The 17,430-nt window shown below is 56.4% G+C and overlaps 1 protein-coding gene across 1 annotated transcript; it reads left to right on the top strand.

Moving 5' to 3' along the window:
* On the top strand, nucleotides 1–16,109 carry MMP28 (matrix metallopeptidase 28). Its single transcript, XM_064677842.1, has 8 exons — nucleotides 1–138; nucleotides 7,818–7,897; nucleotides 8,573–8,736; nucleotides 10,896–11,117; nucleotides 11,473–11,718; nucleotides 12,050–12,199; nucleotides 12,700–12,867; nucleotides 14,004–16,109. Exons 1-8 carry the CDS (start codon nucleotides 34–36, stop codon nucleotides 14,396–14,398), a joined length of 1,530 nt encoding a protein of 509 aa, XP_064533912.1. The 5' UTR covers nucleotides 1–33; the 3' UTR covers nucleotides 14,399–16,109.
* The last annotated feature ends 1,321 nt before the right edge of the window (nucleotides 16,110–17,430 follow it).

The following is a 17,430-nucleotide window of genomic DNA, read 5'->3' on the forward strand; positions in this document are numbered from 1 at the left end:
GGGGCCGAGCGGAGCGGCGGGAGCGGAGCCGGGATGGCCGGACCGCTGCGGGCCGCGCTGGCGCTGGGGCTGCTGGCGGCGGCACAGCCCGCACCGGCACAGCCCGCACCGGCCCCGGGGCAGCGGCGGCAGGCGGAGGTAGGGCCGGCACCGGCGCCGGGAGCGGGGCGGGATGGGAGCGGGATGGGAGCGGGCGCTGCTGCCCGCGGCGTGGGATGCCCGTGTCCTGGGTGTGCGCCTCTCCCCGTGTGCCCGTGTGTCCCCGTGTGTCCCCGTGTGCCCGTGTGTCCCCCTGTGCCCGTGTCCTGGGTGTGCCCGTGCACCGGCTGTGCCCATGTGCCATAGGTGTGCCCGTGTCCCCCCGGGTCTGTGCGTGTCCCCACCATGTGCCCGTGCCATTGGTGTGCCCCTGCGCTGAAGGATGTCCCCGGTGTGCCCCTGTCCCCGGTGTGCCCCTGTCCCCGGTGTGCCCCTGTCCCCGGTGTGCCCGTGCCCTGGGTGTGCCTGTGGCATAGGTGTGCCCCTGCACAAGGTGTGTGTGGCCCCGGTGTGCCCATGGCCCCGGTGTGCCCGTGCCATAGGTGTGCCCCTGTCTCCCAGGTGCATTCCCACCACAGGTGAGTGCCTGTGAGTGCCTGTGCATCCGCAGGTGTGCCGTGGGTACCTGTGGTGTGTGTGTGTCACGGGGTGTGGCTGTGCCAGCTGGAGATGGGCCTGTGCCACGGGGTTGTGTTGGAATGTCGAGGTGTGTGCCTGTATGTGCTGTGTGTGGAGGTGTGTCACAGAATCCCAGGATGGTTTGGGTTGGAAGGGACTCTCAAAATCATTTCATTCCACCCCTTACCATGGGCAGGGACACCTTCCACTGGACCAGGTTGCTCCAAGCCCCTTCCAACCTGGCCTTGAACACTTCCAGGGATGGGGCAGCCACAGCTTCTCTGGGCAAGCTGTGTCAGAGCCTCATGATCCTCAGAGGGAAGAATTTCTTCCCAATATCTAATCTAGCTCTGCCCTCCTTCAGTTTAAAGCCATCCTTCCTTGTCCTATCACTCCAGGCCCTTGTCCCAAGTCCTTCTCCAGCTCTCTTGAAGCCCTTTTAGGCACTGGAAGGGGCTCCAGGTGTCCCTGCAGCCTTCTCTTCTGCAGGCTGAACAACCCCAGCTCTCTCAGCCTGTCTTCAGGTGTCCCCACGGTTGATGTGTCTCTGCAAACCCACCCGTCCACAGAGCTCAACAACAACAGAACTCTTGCATGAGGAAACCTTTCCATCTCCCAGCATATCAGGAGGGGACAAATGCCAATCCTTCCCCTCCCTGCCTCTCCCCAGGGCTTTCCCCATCACCTCTGTTTGGATTTCTTTTGTTTGTCCCCATATCATTGTCATGTTGTGCCACCATCCCTTCCTGTTTGTTTTGGGAGGACAAGGTATGAGATTTGGCTGGTGAGCAAAGGTTTGTGTTGGGGATTTTTTCCTTGTTTGGGCATCGATCCAGTGTAGATTTGCACAGACATTTAATTTTAAACCCCAGTCAGCAAATCCTCATGAATTAATTGTGATTCTTCACATGCTGTAAAACTGGACATAAATGCTTGGAGGCTTGTTTTGATGTGTAGGTTTCTTGTGCTGGGAGATGTTGTTTCAGAGAGGTTATTTATGGGTGTGCTTGTCCCATTGTGCACAAACCTCAACCCAGCCCCTCATGCCACCTGGAGAAAAAAAATCTGCGAAGATTTTATGCTCAGAAAATCAATAATTTAAAATTCACTGTAAAAGAAAACTAACTGATTGAGGGCAAGAGGTTTAAAAAGGTCCAAACTGCCTTTCCATTCCTCACTGGTGACTTCTGAGAACTTTTCCCTGAAAGCCTCAGAGCATATCCCAGGACTGTGGCAGATCCCAGGTGAGGAGGGCTGGACAAATGACCTTCCTGTCTCTCTGCCTCAGTTTCCCCAGTGGGATGGGCTGTGCTGCCCAGGGACTTTGGGACAACACACACAACGAAAATGGAGTGAGAAAGCTTGTCTAAATAAACTGAGCAGTTAATTTTCTTTTAGAAGGAAGCTGAAATTCTCACATAACATCAAATAGTTCTAGTAACTTGTGGCTTTCAGAGCCAGGCTTTCCTTCCAAAGCTTTTTTTTTTTTTTTTTGTTGCTTTTAAAATAGCCAAAGTTAGCAACAATGGGTTGTGTAAACTCAGATGCACAAGACTGAGAAAATGTCCAGTTGTGTTCTTTTCCTGGCTTGAGCCCATGTTTTCACTGCATCCATATCAACTGCAGCTCAAAAAAAAAAAAAAAAAAAAAAAAGGGTAAAAGAAAAAAAGAAGGAAAGTTGGGAAATTTAATTTGAAACATTTGTCTGTTAAATCATCTTATCATCTGCAGGCTCCAGATAGGAGAGGGTTTGATGTGAGAGAGCACGTTGTCTGCCTGGGCTGTGCTCAGGCAGCAGTTGGGGTGTGGTAATGCCCGAGATTCCCTGATCCCGGGGGAACTGTGTAAAATACAGAGGGTATGGGAGATCTCAGCCTGTGTTGGGAGTGAGGAGCACAGCGAGGTGCTGGTGGTGCTGAGGACAAAGGACAATCTGCAGAGATTTGTGTGAGAAGCTGTTGCAGTGGGAAGAAAAATAGGGGGGAAATTAGGAAAGGAAGTGAATGGGAATGGTGAGTGAGACTCTGGGACTGGGACATTCTCATTTAGGATTTTTTTTTTTCATTTTTCCCCCCTATCCTGCACTCCTCCTTCCTATCTTGCTCATGGCCTGTCTGTTTTCCCCCTCAGCCACCCAAGGACTTACATTTAGGACTCTGAGCTGTGTTTGTGCCGAGAAATGCTCCAGTGTCCGGCTGAGCTCCTTTAAGGAGCATCCAGTTGGGATGCTGGATGCTGAGCACAGCCTGGATGGAGCGAAGGTCTCTGGGTACCACCCAGCACATGGTGGGGCTGGGAGGTCAGCAGGGACTCCTGCGTGCTCCCGGGGCACCCCACATCTTCCCTCTGAAATAAGGGGAAGAAATTCTTCTTCCTGTGAAAAATTCCTGCTGTTCAGCCTCGGCACGGCAATGGAAGGAGCGGGGGAGAGGAGGAGGAGGAGGCATCACCCCTGTGAGGCATCGCTGGGCTCTGCGTGGACACGCAGCACCCGTGAGCTCTCCCGTCTGAGCCGCCGCCGGTAGCGCGGATGTGGCGAGCGGCTCCGAGTCAGCCGGCAATGCCCCGGTGTGATTTACAGCCCCGTGAGTCACCGCAGCGCCAACAGCCCTGCTTTCTTCCTGCTTCTCCCCCAAAACAATCCCCGCTTGTTACGGCGAACATCGCCCGCCGGGCAAGGGGCCGCGGCGGCGGCAGCGGGGACGTCGCGTCCCCCCCGGTTCCCACCCCGGTGGAGGGGCAAGACCAAGAGTCTGGTTTCCTTTCTCTCCTTAGACATGAAAGCACAACCAGTCTCTGCGTGACCAAACTGGTTTGTCAGCCGCTCTGGTATTCGCAGGGGAAGGTTTGGCCGAGCCCAGTGTTTTTTCCCTGTTTTCCCCAAGCTTTGGGTCGCGCTCAGGGGTTCTGGTGCTGCTGGAGCTGTGGTGGGTGGTGCAGCCCGTCGGCGTCAGGTGTGGGGTGCTGGGGCAAAGCTGGGGGTTCCCAGTGAATTATCGCAGAATCATAGAATATTTTGGGTTGGAAGGGACTTTAAAGCTCATCTCATTCCAACCCTCTGCCATGGACAGGGACACCTTCCATCGGACCAGTTTGCTCCGAGCCCCACCCAGCCGGTTACTGAAACCAGGAGTGGTTTTAGTCAGACCTGATACAGTCCTGGCTTGTTGTCCCTCAGCTCCACAAGGTCGAGTGTGAAAATAAAAGGAACGTAAAAGACCCACCTCTTCAGTGGCAAGTGGATATTTTGTTGCTAAAGTAGATTTTCAGGAGGGGTAGGTGGGAGAGGAGATTCCCTCAGGACCAATTAGGCACAGCAGGGGAGCATCCCAGCAGCCGGAGGGGTTTGGGGCGTTAATCACCTCTGTCACTGACACACAGAATGAGCTGAGGTTTTGCTGCCTTTTCGGCAGGAGGGCAACCAAGCTCTGTGCTCGCTAATCTCCCTTCTTATGTGTCTCTCTATGCCCGTAGATATAATATTTATATAGATAGTTGTACACACACTTAAACAAAAGAGGCGCAAGGACTCTGCCTGAGGGTTTGCAGGGATGTGGCTTGGGAGAGTGGAAGCAAATGAGTGCTTTTAATTGCTGTGACATCTTCTGGAGGCAGCTCCCAGGCAGCAGCGACTCGGTGGGCAGGAGGAGCCCCTGCTTCTTTTGTGACCAGGCCAAAACATGCTGTGGGGTCAGCTCTCCTCGTGTCTGTACAGGGGGAAACTGAGGATGAAAAGTGGGAGCCACCGTGCCCATCTTGGTGGTGAGATGATGCAGGATGGAGCCTGGGGCTGCTGGGACGAGGGCTGAGGACACACCTGGGCTGCCTTGGTGAGTTGCTGCCATTTCATGACTGAAAACAAAAGACTTTTGAGGTGCAGCTTGAGACAGGCATCCTCTGTAACCACAGCATGGAGCTCCTGCCCACCCTTCAGCAGGATGGGATCGCTTCCCTCTGCTGCCGGGGGATGGAGGGGAGAGATGAGGTTTGTACCAGGCAGAGCAGAGGGACCATGTTCAGCAGGAGCCCAGTGTGAGGCTTCTCTGGTACTTAGCTGGTGGAAAGGAGCCAGAAGTTCCCCCAGGAGGGGAGAGCAGGCAGGACCGGAGCCTGCTGTCTCCGCACTCGTGTTATCCCGGTTTCCAGGGAGGGAGGACTAATTGTATTTGCTGTTGGCTGCCTTCCACCTGGGATGCCTGTGGTCGAAGGGCAAGGTGTTTCCTTGGCTTAGCTCTCAGCAGAGATGATTTCCAGGGTTGTAACAGGCTCCACATCAGAGCCCTGAGATGGGAACGGCCCATCCATCTCCCCAAGACTCTCCTCCCGCTGTCCCTGCTGCAGCTCCAAAGGTTTTTCTGCCCCAGCACTGGCTCCCAGGCAGCCAGATCTGTCCTCCTCTCCCTCCCTCATGTGGAGGGGGAGATGGCCATATTTCATATTAATGTTCAGCTCTTGGTTTCCTGCTGTTTTTCTTTTCCCATTGTATGGAAAAGAGCATTTCCCCATCTAGGGCAGGAGGGAGGGGGTTTTCCCAGCATGGCCAGGCTTTGCATTGCTGTCTCTGGGGAGGTTTAATGGGCTGGTACTGGATTCCACCCAGCCCTGCCAGAGCCTGGCTGGGCTCTGGGGGGTTGTGCAGTGCTGGAGGGGGTCTTGAGTGCTGGTTCAATCACAGGACACTGTGGCATGAGGCTCTTGGGTTCCCCTGCACCCTGAAAACTCTCTGGTCCAGGGGGCTTTGTATGGTCTGTGCTCTGATAAATACCTGACAGAGTGGAGGATCAGCACATCCCTCTCCTGTAGCTTTGTGTTTCCAGGACTACCATCACCCTTAACTGACAGTAGGTGTGTCTAGAAAATTTAATAAAATTTTTCTTGATGATTTTGCAGCTGGAGAGTTGGTGGCTGTGTGTGAGAACCTCCATGTGACACAGACCAGAAACCACAGCGAAACTGCTGCTTTGGTTGGATTTGCAAAGCCCAAGGAGATCCGGGCAGGAATGATAAAGCCAGTGGCCTGTGTGCCTCCTGGTGCTGCTCAAGAGCAGCTGCTTGACACCAGTTTCTTTTTTTGCTGGGCATCCTGACTTGTCCAGATGGGATTTCAAGCCTTCATGAGATCATGGTGGGGAGAAACCATTTTCATGCTTTATGAATGGGACTGTGTTGGGTTACAGGCAAGGAAACAGCTTCAGGTTGTTTTGTTTTAGATGCTGAGTGAAAGCAAATGTGTGGTAGAAAAAGTTTAGGCCATGCTGTGATTTGAGACCTGGGATTTTCTGCCTTTGTGCTTCTCAGCTCACATTTGTCTGTGGTGATGTCACCACTGAGATCATCACCCTGCACCCATATATGTAACTGGGGATTTTCTAATTCTGGAGGAGAACTTTATAAAAACACAAAGGCAGAGGAAGAGAGCGAGATACCTTCTCCTCTCCAGACTACTCTCTTAGGGCTCCAAGCCACCCCATCCACAGGGAGGTTCCTCCATCCCCATATCCTCCTTCTCTGTGTCGTCATCCTGAGTTGCCAGTGTATTTTGTCTCCTGGTACCCATGTAAAGTGGGGAGTTAGGGCTGGAGGATGGCATGTCCAGGCTGTACAGTCCATCCTTGGGCAGAGGTGTTGTGGCTTCTCCCAGTGAACAAGCCGATGCTCTCACCTGCCAGCACAGCTCTTGCTCAGGCCTGATTTATCCTGACTCACCTGACCAGGTGTGGGGGGTCTGGGTGGCTCTGGCTACACTGGGCTCTCACTGCTACAGCCTGGTGCTGCTGCAAGGAGCTGCTGGTGCCTCCAGCCAAGAGGGAAAAATGGCCTTTGATGGGAAAAATGGCCAAATTCTTCCTCTGGGCTGGGTGAGGAGCGTGTCCCAGCAGGAAGCTGTGCCAGTCCTTGCTGTGCTGCAGCCAGAGGGGGATCCTCCAGGTAGAAGGGGTATAAGGGAGGAGATCAAGCTCGGCACCTGGAGGAGATAAGGTCTGCAGGAGCACACAGGGATGTGCCTGCCCTGCCCATGGGGAGGTGACGGGTGCAGGGGTGACGTGTTTGGGGGTGATGTGAAGATGATTGTTAGTGGCAAGCAGAAGGTTTGGACAGGAGAAGGAGAAGAAGAGGCCCTGGCACACCTAAGGACTGCCACGTCCATAAGCCATTCCTGCTCCTTGCCAGGTGACAGGCCCAGGAAGGGATGCTGCCTCCTCCACAGGGGGACTGGGTTGAGGTTGACATCCCAACCCCCTTTTCCCTGCCCTGAGATGAGCAGGGAGGGAAGCAGCTTTAAAAACACACGTTTTCCCAGAGGGCACCGGCCGTGCTGTCCGGGTCAGCCCGTGGCATTCCTGCTGCTCCTCACACCTCTCCTTTGGGATGCGGGGAAAGGAAGCCACCACTTTTACTTTTTATTCTTCTTATTATTCATTACTGTAACTCCTCCGACTCTGCTGCACTAACAGGATGCTGGGCAGCTTGTTTGTCTCCCGCAGACATCCCCCGCGGGGCAGGCGGGTGTGGAGCATTCCTGTGACCCCGGCTATTAACTTCTCCAAGAGCTGGGGAGCAGCCTGAGCCGAGGGAAGCCGTTTATTTTCCTTAACATACAATTTAAGTGTTGGAGCAAGTTCAGAGAGACAACCTCCATCCGTGTCAATGGCCGATAAGAAGAAGAATGGTTTGGCAGAGCTGATTGCCCCCAGCGTGTCTCCACTTTGCAGCAGCACATCCTGCGTGGGGATGGGGGGAGGCTGCAGCCTGACCCCATCTCACCCCACCTTCCTCGTGTCCACAGCGCTTTAGCCTTTATTTCAATCACTGCCTTGAGCTGAGGGGATCAGAGCTGTGGGTTTGGTCGCCTCTGGCCGTGGATGACACGGCAGCAGAGTGTTTTGATCTCTTGATGCAATGTTTCCTCCTACGCCTCCGTCGTGTCATGGCCAAAAACCCCAAGAGCCATCCAAAATGATGGGGTGGAGACACACGTAAACCTGTACGGGCACAGGAGGTGCGGCTGCTTGAGGTGCAGAGGTCTCAGGAAAAAACTAAGTGGGAATTTCACACAGCCCCAGGTTTGCAGCACTGTTTGCCACTGCATCTCCTTTTTCCCCCCCCTTCCCAAGCCACCCACAAGCTCTGAGCTGCACTTCTCCCATCTCTTCTTGCAGCTGTTCCTGGAGAAATACGGCTACTTCGGCGAGCCGGGGGCCGGCACACACAGCCCCGCCGAGTTCACCGAGGCGCTGAGGTGGGAGCCTGTCACCGAAAACTGCGGGAAAAACTCGGCAGCTCCAGCTGCCTGGAGGGTGCCAGCACTCAGAGGGTCTTTTTGCAGCCAGAGGGGTCTCTTTGCAGCTGGAGGCTCTCTCTCACGGTCCGATGGTAAAGCACAACCGGTCCTTTTTGGAAGGGCCGGTCCGTGCCCGGCTCCCGCAGCTGGATGCCGGCTGCTGGCACCCGGCGCCTGTTGAGCTGCTTTATTTGCCTTTTATGGCCCGGTGCTCCCCTTGCAATAATATCTGCGGGGAGGCCGAGGCTGGGGATGGCTGGGAGATGTCGGGGGGGGGGCGAGCAGCCAGCCCCTGCTTGGACTTCTCCTAAGGAGATAACATCGGCTCTGGGAGCATCCCTGGCCTGACCCCGTGCAAAGTCAAGTGCAAAGTCAAACACAAAGTCAAATAAATAGGGTTAAAAACTGGAAAAGGCACTTTTTTAGGCTCCCCTGTCTGCTTATGCACTCCTAGGAAATGACTTACAAGTCGGGTGTGGTTCTTATTTTATCACCTGGGTGAAGTCCTGGTGGCAGGGTGTGAGGCTTGCTGGGTGAAAACCCTGGCTCAGGCCAAATCCCCGGCACGAACATCACTGAAACCCCCCGTGGGGGGTCTGGATGTGGGTGCTGATATCTCCCTTCCCTTTCCAGGGATTTCCAGCGGGTGACCCACCTCCCGCTCAGCGGGGTGCTGGATGCCCCCACGCTCCATCGGATGGCTCAGCCGCGGTGTGGCACCGATGACGGGGAGAGCAGAGCTGTTGGGACACGCCGGGCATCGGCCGCCCGGCGCCGCCGGCGCACGGCACAGCACGGTGAGCACCGACCCCGGGGGGCACGGTGAGCACCGACCCCGGGGGGGCCCCGTGGTGTCTGGGTTCTGGGCTGCTGGAATGCTGCAAGTCCAGCTCTCCCATCCCGGACTCTGGGGGATGCTGCTGTGGGTGGGAGGTGTGGCCCTGGCTGCACCACATCCACCCCAGGGCCCACTTGGGCTTTGCATTGCTTTATTTTTAAACCTCTTTATTTTCAGTTGTTCTGTGTGTCTTGATGTCAGCGGTGATTAGAGGCGCAACTCCCACTCGTGGGGAAATTTGGCTCTCCGGGGTCATTTTACTGCTGTTGAGGGAGCCAGGACATCTCCCAAGGAGCGATCAGGTCACTGTGGCCCTGGATAATGCCTGTGATGCCATGATCTGGAGGGCAGGAGCTGGCAAACAGTGAAGTTATCTCTAGGTTTTGCTGAGCTTTGGGAATTCTGACGTGTGTTAATCACCCAGCAGTAGCCACAAAACCTGCCAGCACTGGGCTGCTTGACCCAGGGAGTCATTTCAGCCATGTTAAGGGGTTTAACTCTGCCCCAAGCATCCTTCTGTGCTCCTGTGTGTCCAGGATTGGGCCTCTTGTCCCTCATGAGCTCCCTCCTGGGCTTGTGGATGAGTAACTGGATTCCTAGAGAGCAAGAGGGCCGGGGCCAGCTGTGCTTAGGACATGGGAAAAATGAAGGCGAGATTAAGAAAGAGCTCTGTGCCGTGTCAGGCTGTCTCTGCATCTGGCAGGGCTGGCAGTGTACAGCCCCAGGAGAGCTCCCTCATCCTCCTCCAGCCTCTGGCTTTCCTTCCAAAGCCCTGACATGCAGTCTGGCCCTTGCAGGAGCCATCCCAAGCCCAGGACAGGCAGGCAGTGAGGCAGAGAGGGAAGGACCAAATGTCAGACCATCCTCTTCCCGAGAGCTGGCCACATTTGGCTCACCCAGCCTTGCCTGCTAGTGCTGTGCATCCTCCTCTGATAGTAAATGCCTTGCTCCCGTGGAGGGAAGGATGGGATGCCAGGGCTTTGTTTTAGGGCTGCAGCCATCCAGGCAGGTTTTGGCCTTTGCCACACAGGTTATGTCCTGGTGGAAGTGCATCCATGTCCCTTTGGAGTTGGGGGCTGTCGTCGCACTATCAAGCAGTGGGAACTGATTCTGCCCCCAGGAGCGTGACCAGCTGGCCCTGAGTCTCCCCTGCCATGGGCTCCTCAGAAATGGGGGAGAAGGAGGCAGAGCTGGGGTTGGATGTCTGCCAGGTCTAAGCTCTTGGCTCAGACCCGGAGCAGTGAGCCCCGGCGTGCTGCCGGCTCCGTTCCCGCTGTTTTCCAGCACATCTGGAGCAGATGCAGACACTGGAGGTCTGTCACCGCTCCCACGCCTCAACACCAGCTCTGGCACCCGCATCTCCCAGGGCCCCATGGCTTTTTTCCTGCTCCTGGCCAGATGCACCCTGCCAGATGTAATCCCAGGGCCCTGGGGTCCCCACAGCTGCCAAGGGGTGCTGGAGGAGGAGGCTGTGATGCTGCTCAGCAGCTGCAGGAACACACATCTTTGCACTCCTGTGTGGTAGGAGGAGAGTTGGGAGCTTAGGGGGGGTCACACAAGCTTGTCCCCTTCTTCATTGTCCTGGTGGCATCAGGGCTCTGCCTCCCCTGAAAGCTTTTAAGGAAGCCTTGGGCAGTAATCTGTTGTGCCCCCAAGGTGCTGCCAAGACCCCTTTCCATTCCTTTGCCTAACTTGTTTCCAGAGGTGACTTTGCTTTCTCTCCCTGAAATCCAGCCCTTGGGCTGCATCTTCTGGACATGGAGCTGGCATCAGGCAGGAGACCTTCCAGCAGGGCCCCATGCTGGATTTGGCTCTGGAGAGTTTACTGAGGCAAGGGTGGGGTTCAAACTGGGTGCCCCAGCTTCTCCTCTCCTCAAAGACGTTTTGGCCCCTCTCCTGGGATTTGGTTGCAGCTCCAGCCTTGGCAATCTCTGGGTGGGCTCTGGTGGGATTTCATGGTGGTGCAGAGTGCCAGGGTTGCTGGTGACACTGAGCTGACTTTCAACTTCGCTTTGGGAAAGCCGTGGCACTTCCCAGCATTGGGAAGCTTTCCTCTGCTCCTGGGTGGGAGAACAAGTCCAAGTGCCCATCGTCACGCTGAGCTTGCCCCCGCTGCAGGTGGGAGGTGGTACAAGAGGCACCTGACGTACCGGGTGGTGAACTGGCCGCCGTACCTGCCGCAGCACGAGGTGCGCCTGGCCGTGAGAGCCGCCTTCGAGCTCTGGAGCAACGTGTCCTCCCTGGTGTTTTGGGAGGTGCAGGACGGCCCCGCTGACATCCGCCTGACCTTCTTCCACGGGGACCACAACGATGGACTCAACAACGCCTTCGATGGGCCAGGTGCTGGTCGCTTCCCCCTCGTAAGCTGCTCTTTTACAACGTGGGCTCTTCCCCGGCAGGGAGGAGGGCTGGGGGGGAGGGAGGCAGGGCTCTGCCCCAGCAGCGCCTCTTAGCCCAGTTAACACCAGTTTGCTGTCTGATTTGAGGTCCTCCCCCCCAGCTCTGCAGCTGAGGTCTGCCAGTGAGGTGGCTGAGATATTCCTTGTAGGATATTCCTTATTGCTGGTGGCCTTTAAGGAGCCCTCCCCATTTGACGGCACCCTCCAAACCAGAGCTGAAACTGGTGCCCATTTAGGCAAACCAGAGCTGCATGTGCCCCCTGCCCCGTGGTCCCTGACGGCTCTTGTGTCCCCAGGAGGTGCCCTGGCCCACGCCTTCTTCCCCCGGCGTGGGGAAGCCCACTTTGACAGCGCCGAGCGCTGGTCCCTGCACAGTGGCAAAGGGCGCAACCTCTTCATCGTGGTGGCTCACGAGGTCGGGCACACGCTGGGGCTGGAGCACTCCCCCGTCAAGAGCGCCCTGATGTCTCCCTACTACAAGAAGCTCAGCAAGGATTTTGTCCTCAGCTGGGATGACATCTTGGCCGTCCAGAACTTGTACGGTGAGCCTGGCTTCCCTGAGCGTCCCTCGGGGTGGGCCCCACCCCTGTGGGGCTGGGGAGGAAGATGTGGGAGGACTTGTGGGGTGGGCACCAGCTCCTCCAGGGCGGGGAAGGTTGGACTTGCTGCCTGCTTGTCTGCAAGCAGGGAAATGCTGGTGCGTGTTTTTTGGGGTACCAAGGGGTCTTTGCCACCAACACATAGAGGGGACAGGAACCAGAGAGTGGGACAGGGAGTGTTTGGAGCCCTGGGATGGCTCCTCAGCTCTGTGCTTTGGACAAAGCCCATTCCCTGCCTCTTCTCCACAACTCACCACCTTTTGGTCCGTCCCAGGGAAGCCCTCCAAGGGCTCGGCCATCCAGCTCCCAGGAAAGGTCTTCACCCACTTCCAGGACTGGAACACGGATCTTTATGGCAGGGACCAGCAGCAGAGGAGCCTCAGCACCTACTACTGCCACTCCTACTTTGATGCCATAACGTCTGGTGGGTGTTGGCCAGTGTGACCCTCACCCAAATTGTGCACCCCTCCCCTTGTCCCAGCCTGGTTCTGCTCTGATAAGCTCCAGTGGTGGGAAGGGGGGGTTTGACTCATCCACAGCCCTGCATGTGCTCCTGGGACTGGTGGGATCACTGATGCACGTTGCTGCCGTGGAGCAGAGTGCATCTGGAGGGCACAGCGATGGCTGGGTGTGTCAGGAGCAGGGGAAACATCCTGAAACTTGGGCCATGGCAAGAATTAATCACTGCAGGAGCTCAGCCGTGAAAGATGAGCCTGGAGCTGTGATCAGCTTTTATCCTCTCCAGGCTGGAGCGAAGGCAGTGAATCATGAAAGCTGAGGGGATGACTGGAGAGGCAAAAGGGAACATCCAAAACATCCCCAAAGCACCACAGGGCTGTGTGAGGGGGAGAGGGGAGCTGGGGAGCAGTGGTGGGGCGGTGGAATGAGGATTCTCACCCGGGACACCCTCCCTCTGCCTCACAGACGCAGATCACAACCTATACATCTTCAAGGGCAGCCACTACTGGGTGGTGTCAGCAAGTGGCAACGCCAGTGACCCACAGCCCCTGGAGAGACACTGGCCCAGCCTCCCTGCTGGCATCGACGCCTGTGTCTGGTCCCAGCTCAGCGGCAAGTTCTACTTCTTCAAAGGTAGGTGAGACCTGGGCACTCACCACAACAGGAGCTCCTGTTGTGGCTCCTGCTGCTCCTGCCTGCAGGGCTGGTTGTCCAGGTCTGGCTGGAGCACCTTCTCCTGCCCATGTCCCCTCCCAGTGCAGAGTTGAGGCACTGTGGTGTCCTGGGTGTGCAAAACCCTGGGCTCGGTGCCTGCCACAGATGAACTGTGTGGCCTGGGATGCACCACCCTGGCAGCCACATCACCCCCTTGTGCCTCAGTTTCCCCATCAGCCCGTTCAGGAGAGCAGAGCTCACCGGTGTGTCAGAACCAAACCAGGTGCATCAAACCCTGTGGGGTCTCGGGGAGAAAACACTCCCCAAAGACATGTGGTGGAGAGGAGCCGAGTGTGGTGTTTTTGTGGCACACATGGATCCTTGTGTCATGCCGGGGGCTGAGCTGCCCCTGGAGCTGGAATGCCATCCATAAGCTGGCTGGCAGTACACCACAGCCGGATGGGGAGAGGAAGGTCAAACCAGGCAGCCTGGCTGCTAGGGTCAGCCCCAGCTTTTAATGGAAACCAGTTGCTGGTTCTTCAGAAAAGGGGCTTTGTTGCTGCTGCTGGGTGGGAGCCAAAGCCCCTCTGCCTCCACAGCCCTTGCCGCTCCCTCCATCCCTCTCCAGGGCTGGGTCAGGCTGCAGCTTGGGAGCAGAAAGGGGCTTTTGTCTGCCTGTGGTGTGGGGACAGGACGCTGTGGGGACAGGGCACTGTGGGGACGGGGCACTGTGAGGATGGCTGAGCCATCGGTCCCCATCACAATTCCTGCTGCTGCAGTGTCATCCCAGCCCAGGTCAGGTCCGGGTCTGTCTGTCCCATTCACTGTGCGGGAACAGGGGGAGGTTTTCAAGGAAGCAGCATGGGGGGGGGGGGCCTTGCTCTGTTCCTGGCAGTCCCCTTCTGTGCCTTCAAACCCCTGAGCTGCTGTGCCTCAGTTTCCCCCCAGCCTGTTCCTTGGGGCAGCCCCGCAGTGGTGCTGGTTGGGTCACCAGTGGGATGGACATCACGGACACAAGGCTGGCTCCGTGGCTGAGTCTTTCCACATCTCCTGGAGCTGGTCCTGCCATGGACCCCTTCGGGATGGGCTCTGACCCCCTCCCTGTCTCTCCCCAGGTGGCCGGTGCTGGCGCTACGCGGGCTCCACCCTGGAGGCAGGTTTTCCCCGAAAGTGCAGCGCCCGCGGCCTCCCTCGGCACCCGGACACCGCGCTCTTCTTCCAGCAGCTCCGGCGCCTGGTGCTGTTCAAGGGCCCCAAGTACTTCGTGGTGAGCGAGGAGACCCTCGCTGTGGAGCCCTACTACCCCCGCAGCCTGCGGGACTGGCAGGGGTTGCCCCCCGGCACGGCGGGAGCCCTCACCCACCGCGACGGCTTCGTCTACTTCTTCCGGGACGACCAGTTCTGGAAGTTTGACCGGGCAAAGCTGCAAGTGGTGGCCACTGGCAAATGGGCCACCCAGCTCCCCTGGATGGGCTGCTGGGACGCAAACAGCGGGCAGGTCCTCTTCTGAGCAGAACCTGCTGGGATGGAACGGGGGTCTGAACCCCACCTCGCTCACCGCTGCCTGGATCCCTCTTTCTTTGACTCCGGGTTCCTGTCTGAGGATGGATTGGCAGGGAGACCAGCTGCCTGTGGATGGCTGGAGCCATGGGATGGTGGAGCAGTGTCCCAGCACAGCATGGATGCAGTGGGACAGGTCTGCCACAGCCAGTGGGCTTGGAGGCTTTGGGAGACAGTATTTTTTTTAAAAGACCACAAAAAATACATAAGCCATGGAAACTGCAATCACACCCATTTCTGTTAACATTCAGGATATCGTTACATGTGTTTTTCCAAAGCAGGACTGGGGTTTGTTGCTACTTTTTGATATCTTTGTTGATATTTGTTGATATCTGTTGTTTTCCCACGACCAGAGAGAGAAGTGCCTCGCCACTGCTTGGCTTGGGGTTTGGATGCTTTTAAATATGAGACTGAGAATGTTTCCTGCTTAAAACAAAAGGAAAAGAGACATTTGGACAAAACTCTGGATCCGTGTTAAGCTTTGCCCTTGCTGTGTGCTCAGAGCCCCAGGGATGGGGAGTCAGGGATGCTTTGCTGGGCTGTGCTCACATCCCAGAGCTCTGGTGAGGCACCAGCTGGAGACACCAACACGGTGGGATTTGGGAGGAGAAACCAGAGGGGTTTGGTGCAGGAGCCTCTTTGGGGTGGAGAGAGAGGGGAGGCACAGCTGAGATATGACTATGTGGCCGTGCAGCTCACAGGCAGCTCTGCTTTGTCTCTGCAAGAGGCAGGATTGGTGTGTTCTTGAGTCCCTGTGCCACAGTTGGATGAACACGGGGTTGACAAATTACCGGGGGAGGAGGGGAAGAAGAGAGGGTGAGCAGGACAGACATGTCTGTGCATGCAGGCTCACAGGGACAGCATGGCTGCATATTCCTCATTCCTTTCCCGAAGCAGGCTCCCCACCTGGAAACGCCGCTGGCTCCTGTGCAGTCACCTGTCATGTCCACAAAGGGCCATCGTGTCCCATGGCAGATGGGCAAGCTCAGCTTCCCAGGGCTGGAATTCCGCGGCAGCAAATGCCATCGGTGCTGAGCAAGACAGGGCTCAACTTTATTAAAACGTCCTTTGGTTTGAGAGATTCGGGGATTTTCACCGTGCTGGGGTCGTACACAGGTGGGCTGCTGTGTCACTGATGGTTCTCCCAAGACTCAGACCCAGCACTGCTTTGGGCTGGTCCTGCTGTGCCAGTGCTGTGTCAGGGTGTTGTGTCAGGGTGCTGTACTGTGGTGCCATGCCAGGGTGCTTTCCCCATGCCAGCAGCTCTGAGGACTCTTTTCTTCAGCACAACATCCTCCATTTGCCCTCGCTCACTCTAAACCTTCCCTAGAGAGGGCAGGAGCCAGGCTTGCCCCAGGCAGGGTGCCAAGGCTGGTACTTCCCAAGGGTTTTCGGTGCAGCCAGCTGCCAGCTGGGATGTGGGTTTGGCAGGATGGAGAGCCACCACTCCTCCTGTTCTTCTTAAAACTTGTGAGTGAGCTCTTCGTGCACAGACACGAACATGGTCACTTCATCTGCTTAAAATCTCAGGGGACTTTCAGCGTTGCCAAAGAAACGGGGCTGCAGCATTTTCATTTGGAATTGAATGATAATAAGGCTTGCAGGGAGTCCCAAGGGCTTGGAAACCTCTTGGCAAATAAAAAGAACCTCTGGATACGTGGCATTGGGATTTCTGCTTGTTTTCATGTCCCAGTTTGATTTTGTTTTGTTTGTTTTTTTTTTTTAAAGCCAATCTCTGGTTTCCTGACAGGGCTGTGTTTAAGATGCCTGTGGGTGTTTGGGGTTGGAGTGGGTATTGCTGAATTTGGCCTCAGCTTTTGTGCTTGCTGGATCAAAGGGAGGAAATGGATCCCACTGTAAACTCACTGATGGTGATCAAAACAGGGAAACTCTATTCCCTACTTCCTTCCAAATTACTGAGGATTTTTCCACACCTTGGGATGTGTTAATAGGTTTTTTCCCCCAGGCTGAATTCATGCTGATGGGGGCCCTCCAGCCTGTTGAAGTGTGTGAAGGTGGATCCTTGCTTCCCAAGGGACAGGGAACACCCCAACCAGCTCCCTGGGCTGCCACTGGCTGTGGGATCTGCAGTGTGATGGGAGGATTAATGGGGGCATTGATGGGGTGATGGGAGATTAATGGAGGGATTTATGGGGGGATGGAGGATTCATGGGGAAAGCTGGCACTGGACAAGGTCTTTCTGTCAAGGCATTTGCTCTGGGTGTCAAGCAGGGTAGGAGAGCAGTGTCACTCCTGCTCCATGTACAGGAGGATTTCTGGGCCAGGCTGTACCCCAGGGATACTCTACACCTGCAGCTTTGCCAAGAAGCAGCAGTTCATTATCCCCTTTCCTGTTCCCTTAGGAGAAAGCAGGCATCCCATCTGCTGTGTGACTGGAAGGTAAGGATGGGACAAACTCAAATCCTCTCCCCTCTTTGAGTTTTCCTTTTCCTCCCTGGCTTGCTGCTCTGTGTTTCCTGTGGCTGTGTCCCATCGGGAGCCTTGGGGTCCTGTGATGCTGCCGGGGCTGGGGCTGAGCACAGCATTTCTGGCAGGGATGGGGTGACTGTGCTGTATCAGCTGCACCCCACTGGTGTGGGGGGGACCTGGGGAAGGTGAGCTCACACCCTGAGCTGTGCAGTCAACCCCACTGGGTGCCCTGGCTGGAAATCCAGCTTCACAAGGGTCCTTTTCTCCTGCTGAGCTCCCTGGCTGGGCATGCCAGGCGCAGACTCCTCCAGCCTGCCACACATTCCCAGGCAGAATAGCTGGGATTCTTGCATTTCCTCCCCCAAAATGACACTGGCTGGACAGTGAGCTGCAGTGAGCATCAGCAGCTGGCTCCAGGGAGAGGACAGGTCTCTCAACACAGCAAGAAGCCCCCCAAAGCCCACGACAGAGCCCCCTGAGCACATGAGAGGCTCTGTTTCGGTCCTGAGACGTGAGCACTTCCCTGGTAGATTTGCTTTTAGCAGATGTACC

The sequence above is a fragment of the Pseudopipra pipra genome, chromosome 21, assembly GCF_036250125.1.
Source record: "Pseudopipra pipra isolate bDixPip1 chromosome 21, bDixPip1.hap1, whole genome shotgun sequence".
In the NCBI taxonomy this organism is placed as follows: domain Eukaryota; kingdom Metazoa; phylum Chordata; class Aves; order Passeriformes; family Pipridae; genus Pseudopipra; species Pseudopipra pipra.

Excerpts from the sequence above, each read along its gene's own strand:
- MMP28 (XM_064677842.1), top strand. The coding sequence starts at position 34 with ATGGCCGGACCGCTGCGGGCCGCGCTGGCGCTGGGGCTGCTGGCGGCG. Across the intron at positions 11,719-12,049 it reads GGCCGTCCAGAACTTGTACG|GGAAGCCCTCCAAGGGCTCG; the intron begins GTGAGCCTGGCT and ends GGTCCGTCCCAG. Across the intron at positions 12,868-14,003 it reads CAAGTTCTACTTCTTCAAAG|GTGGCCGGTGCTGGCGCTAC; the intron begins GTAGGTGAGACC and ends GTCTCTCCCCAG.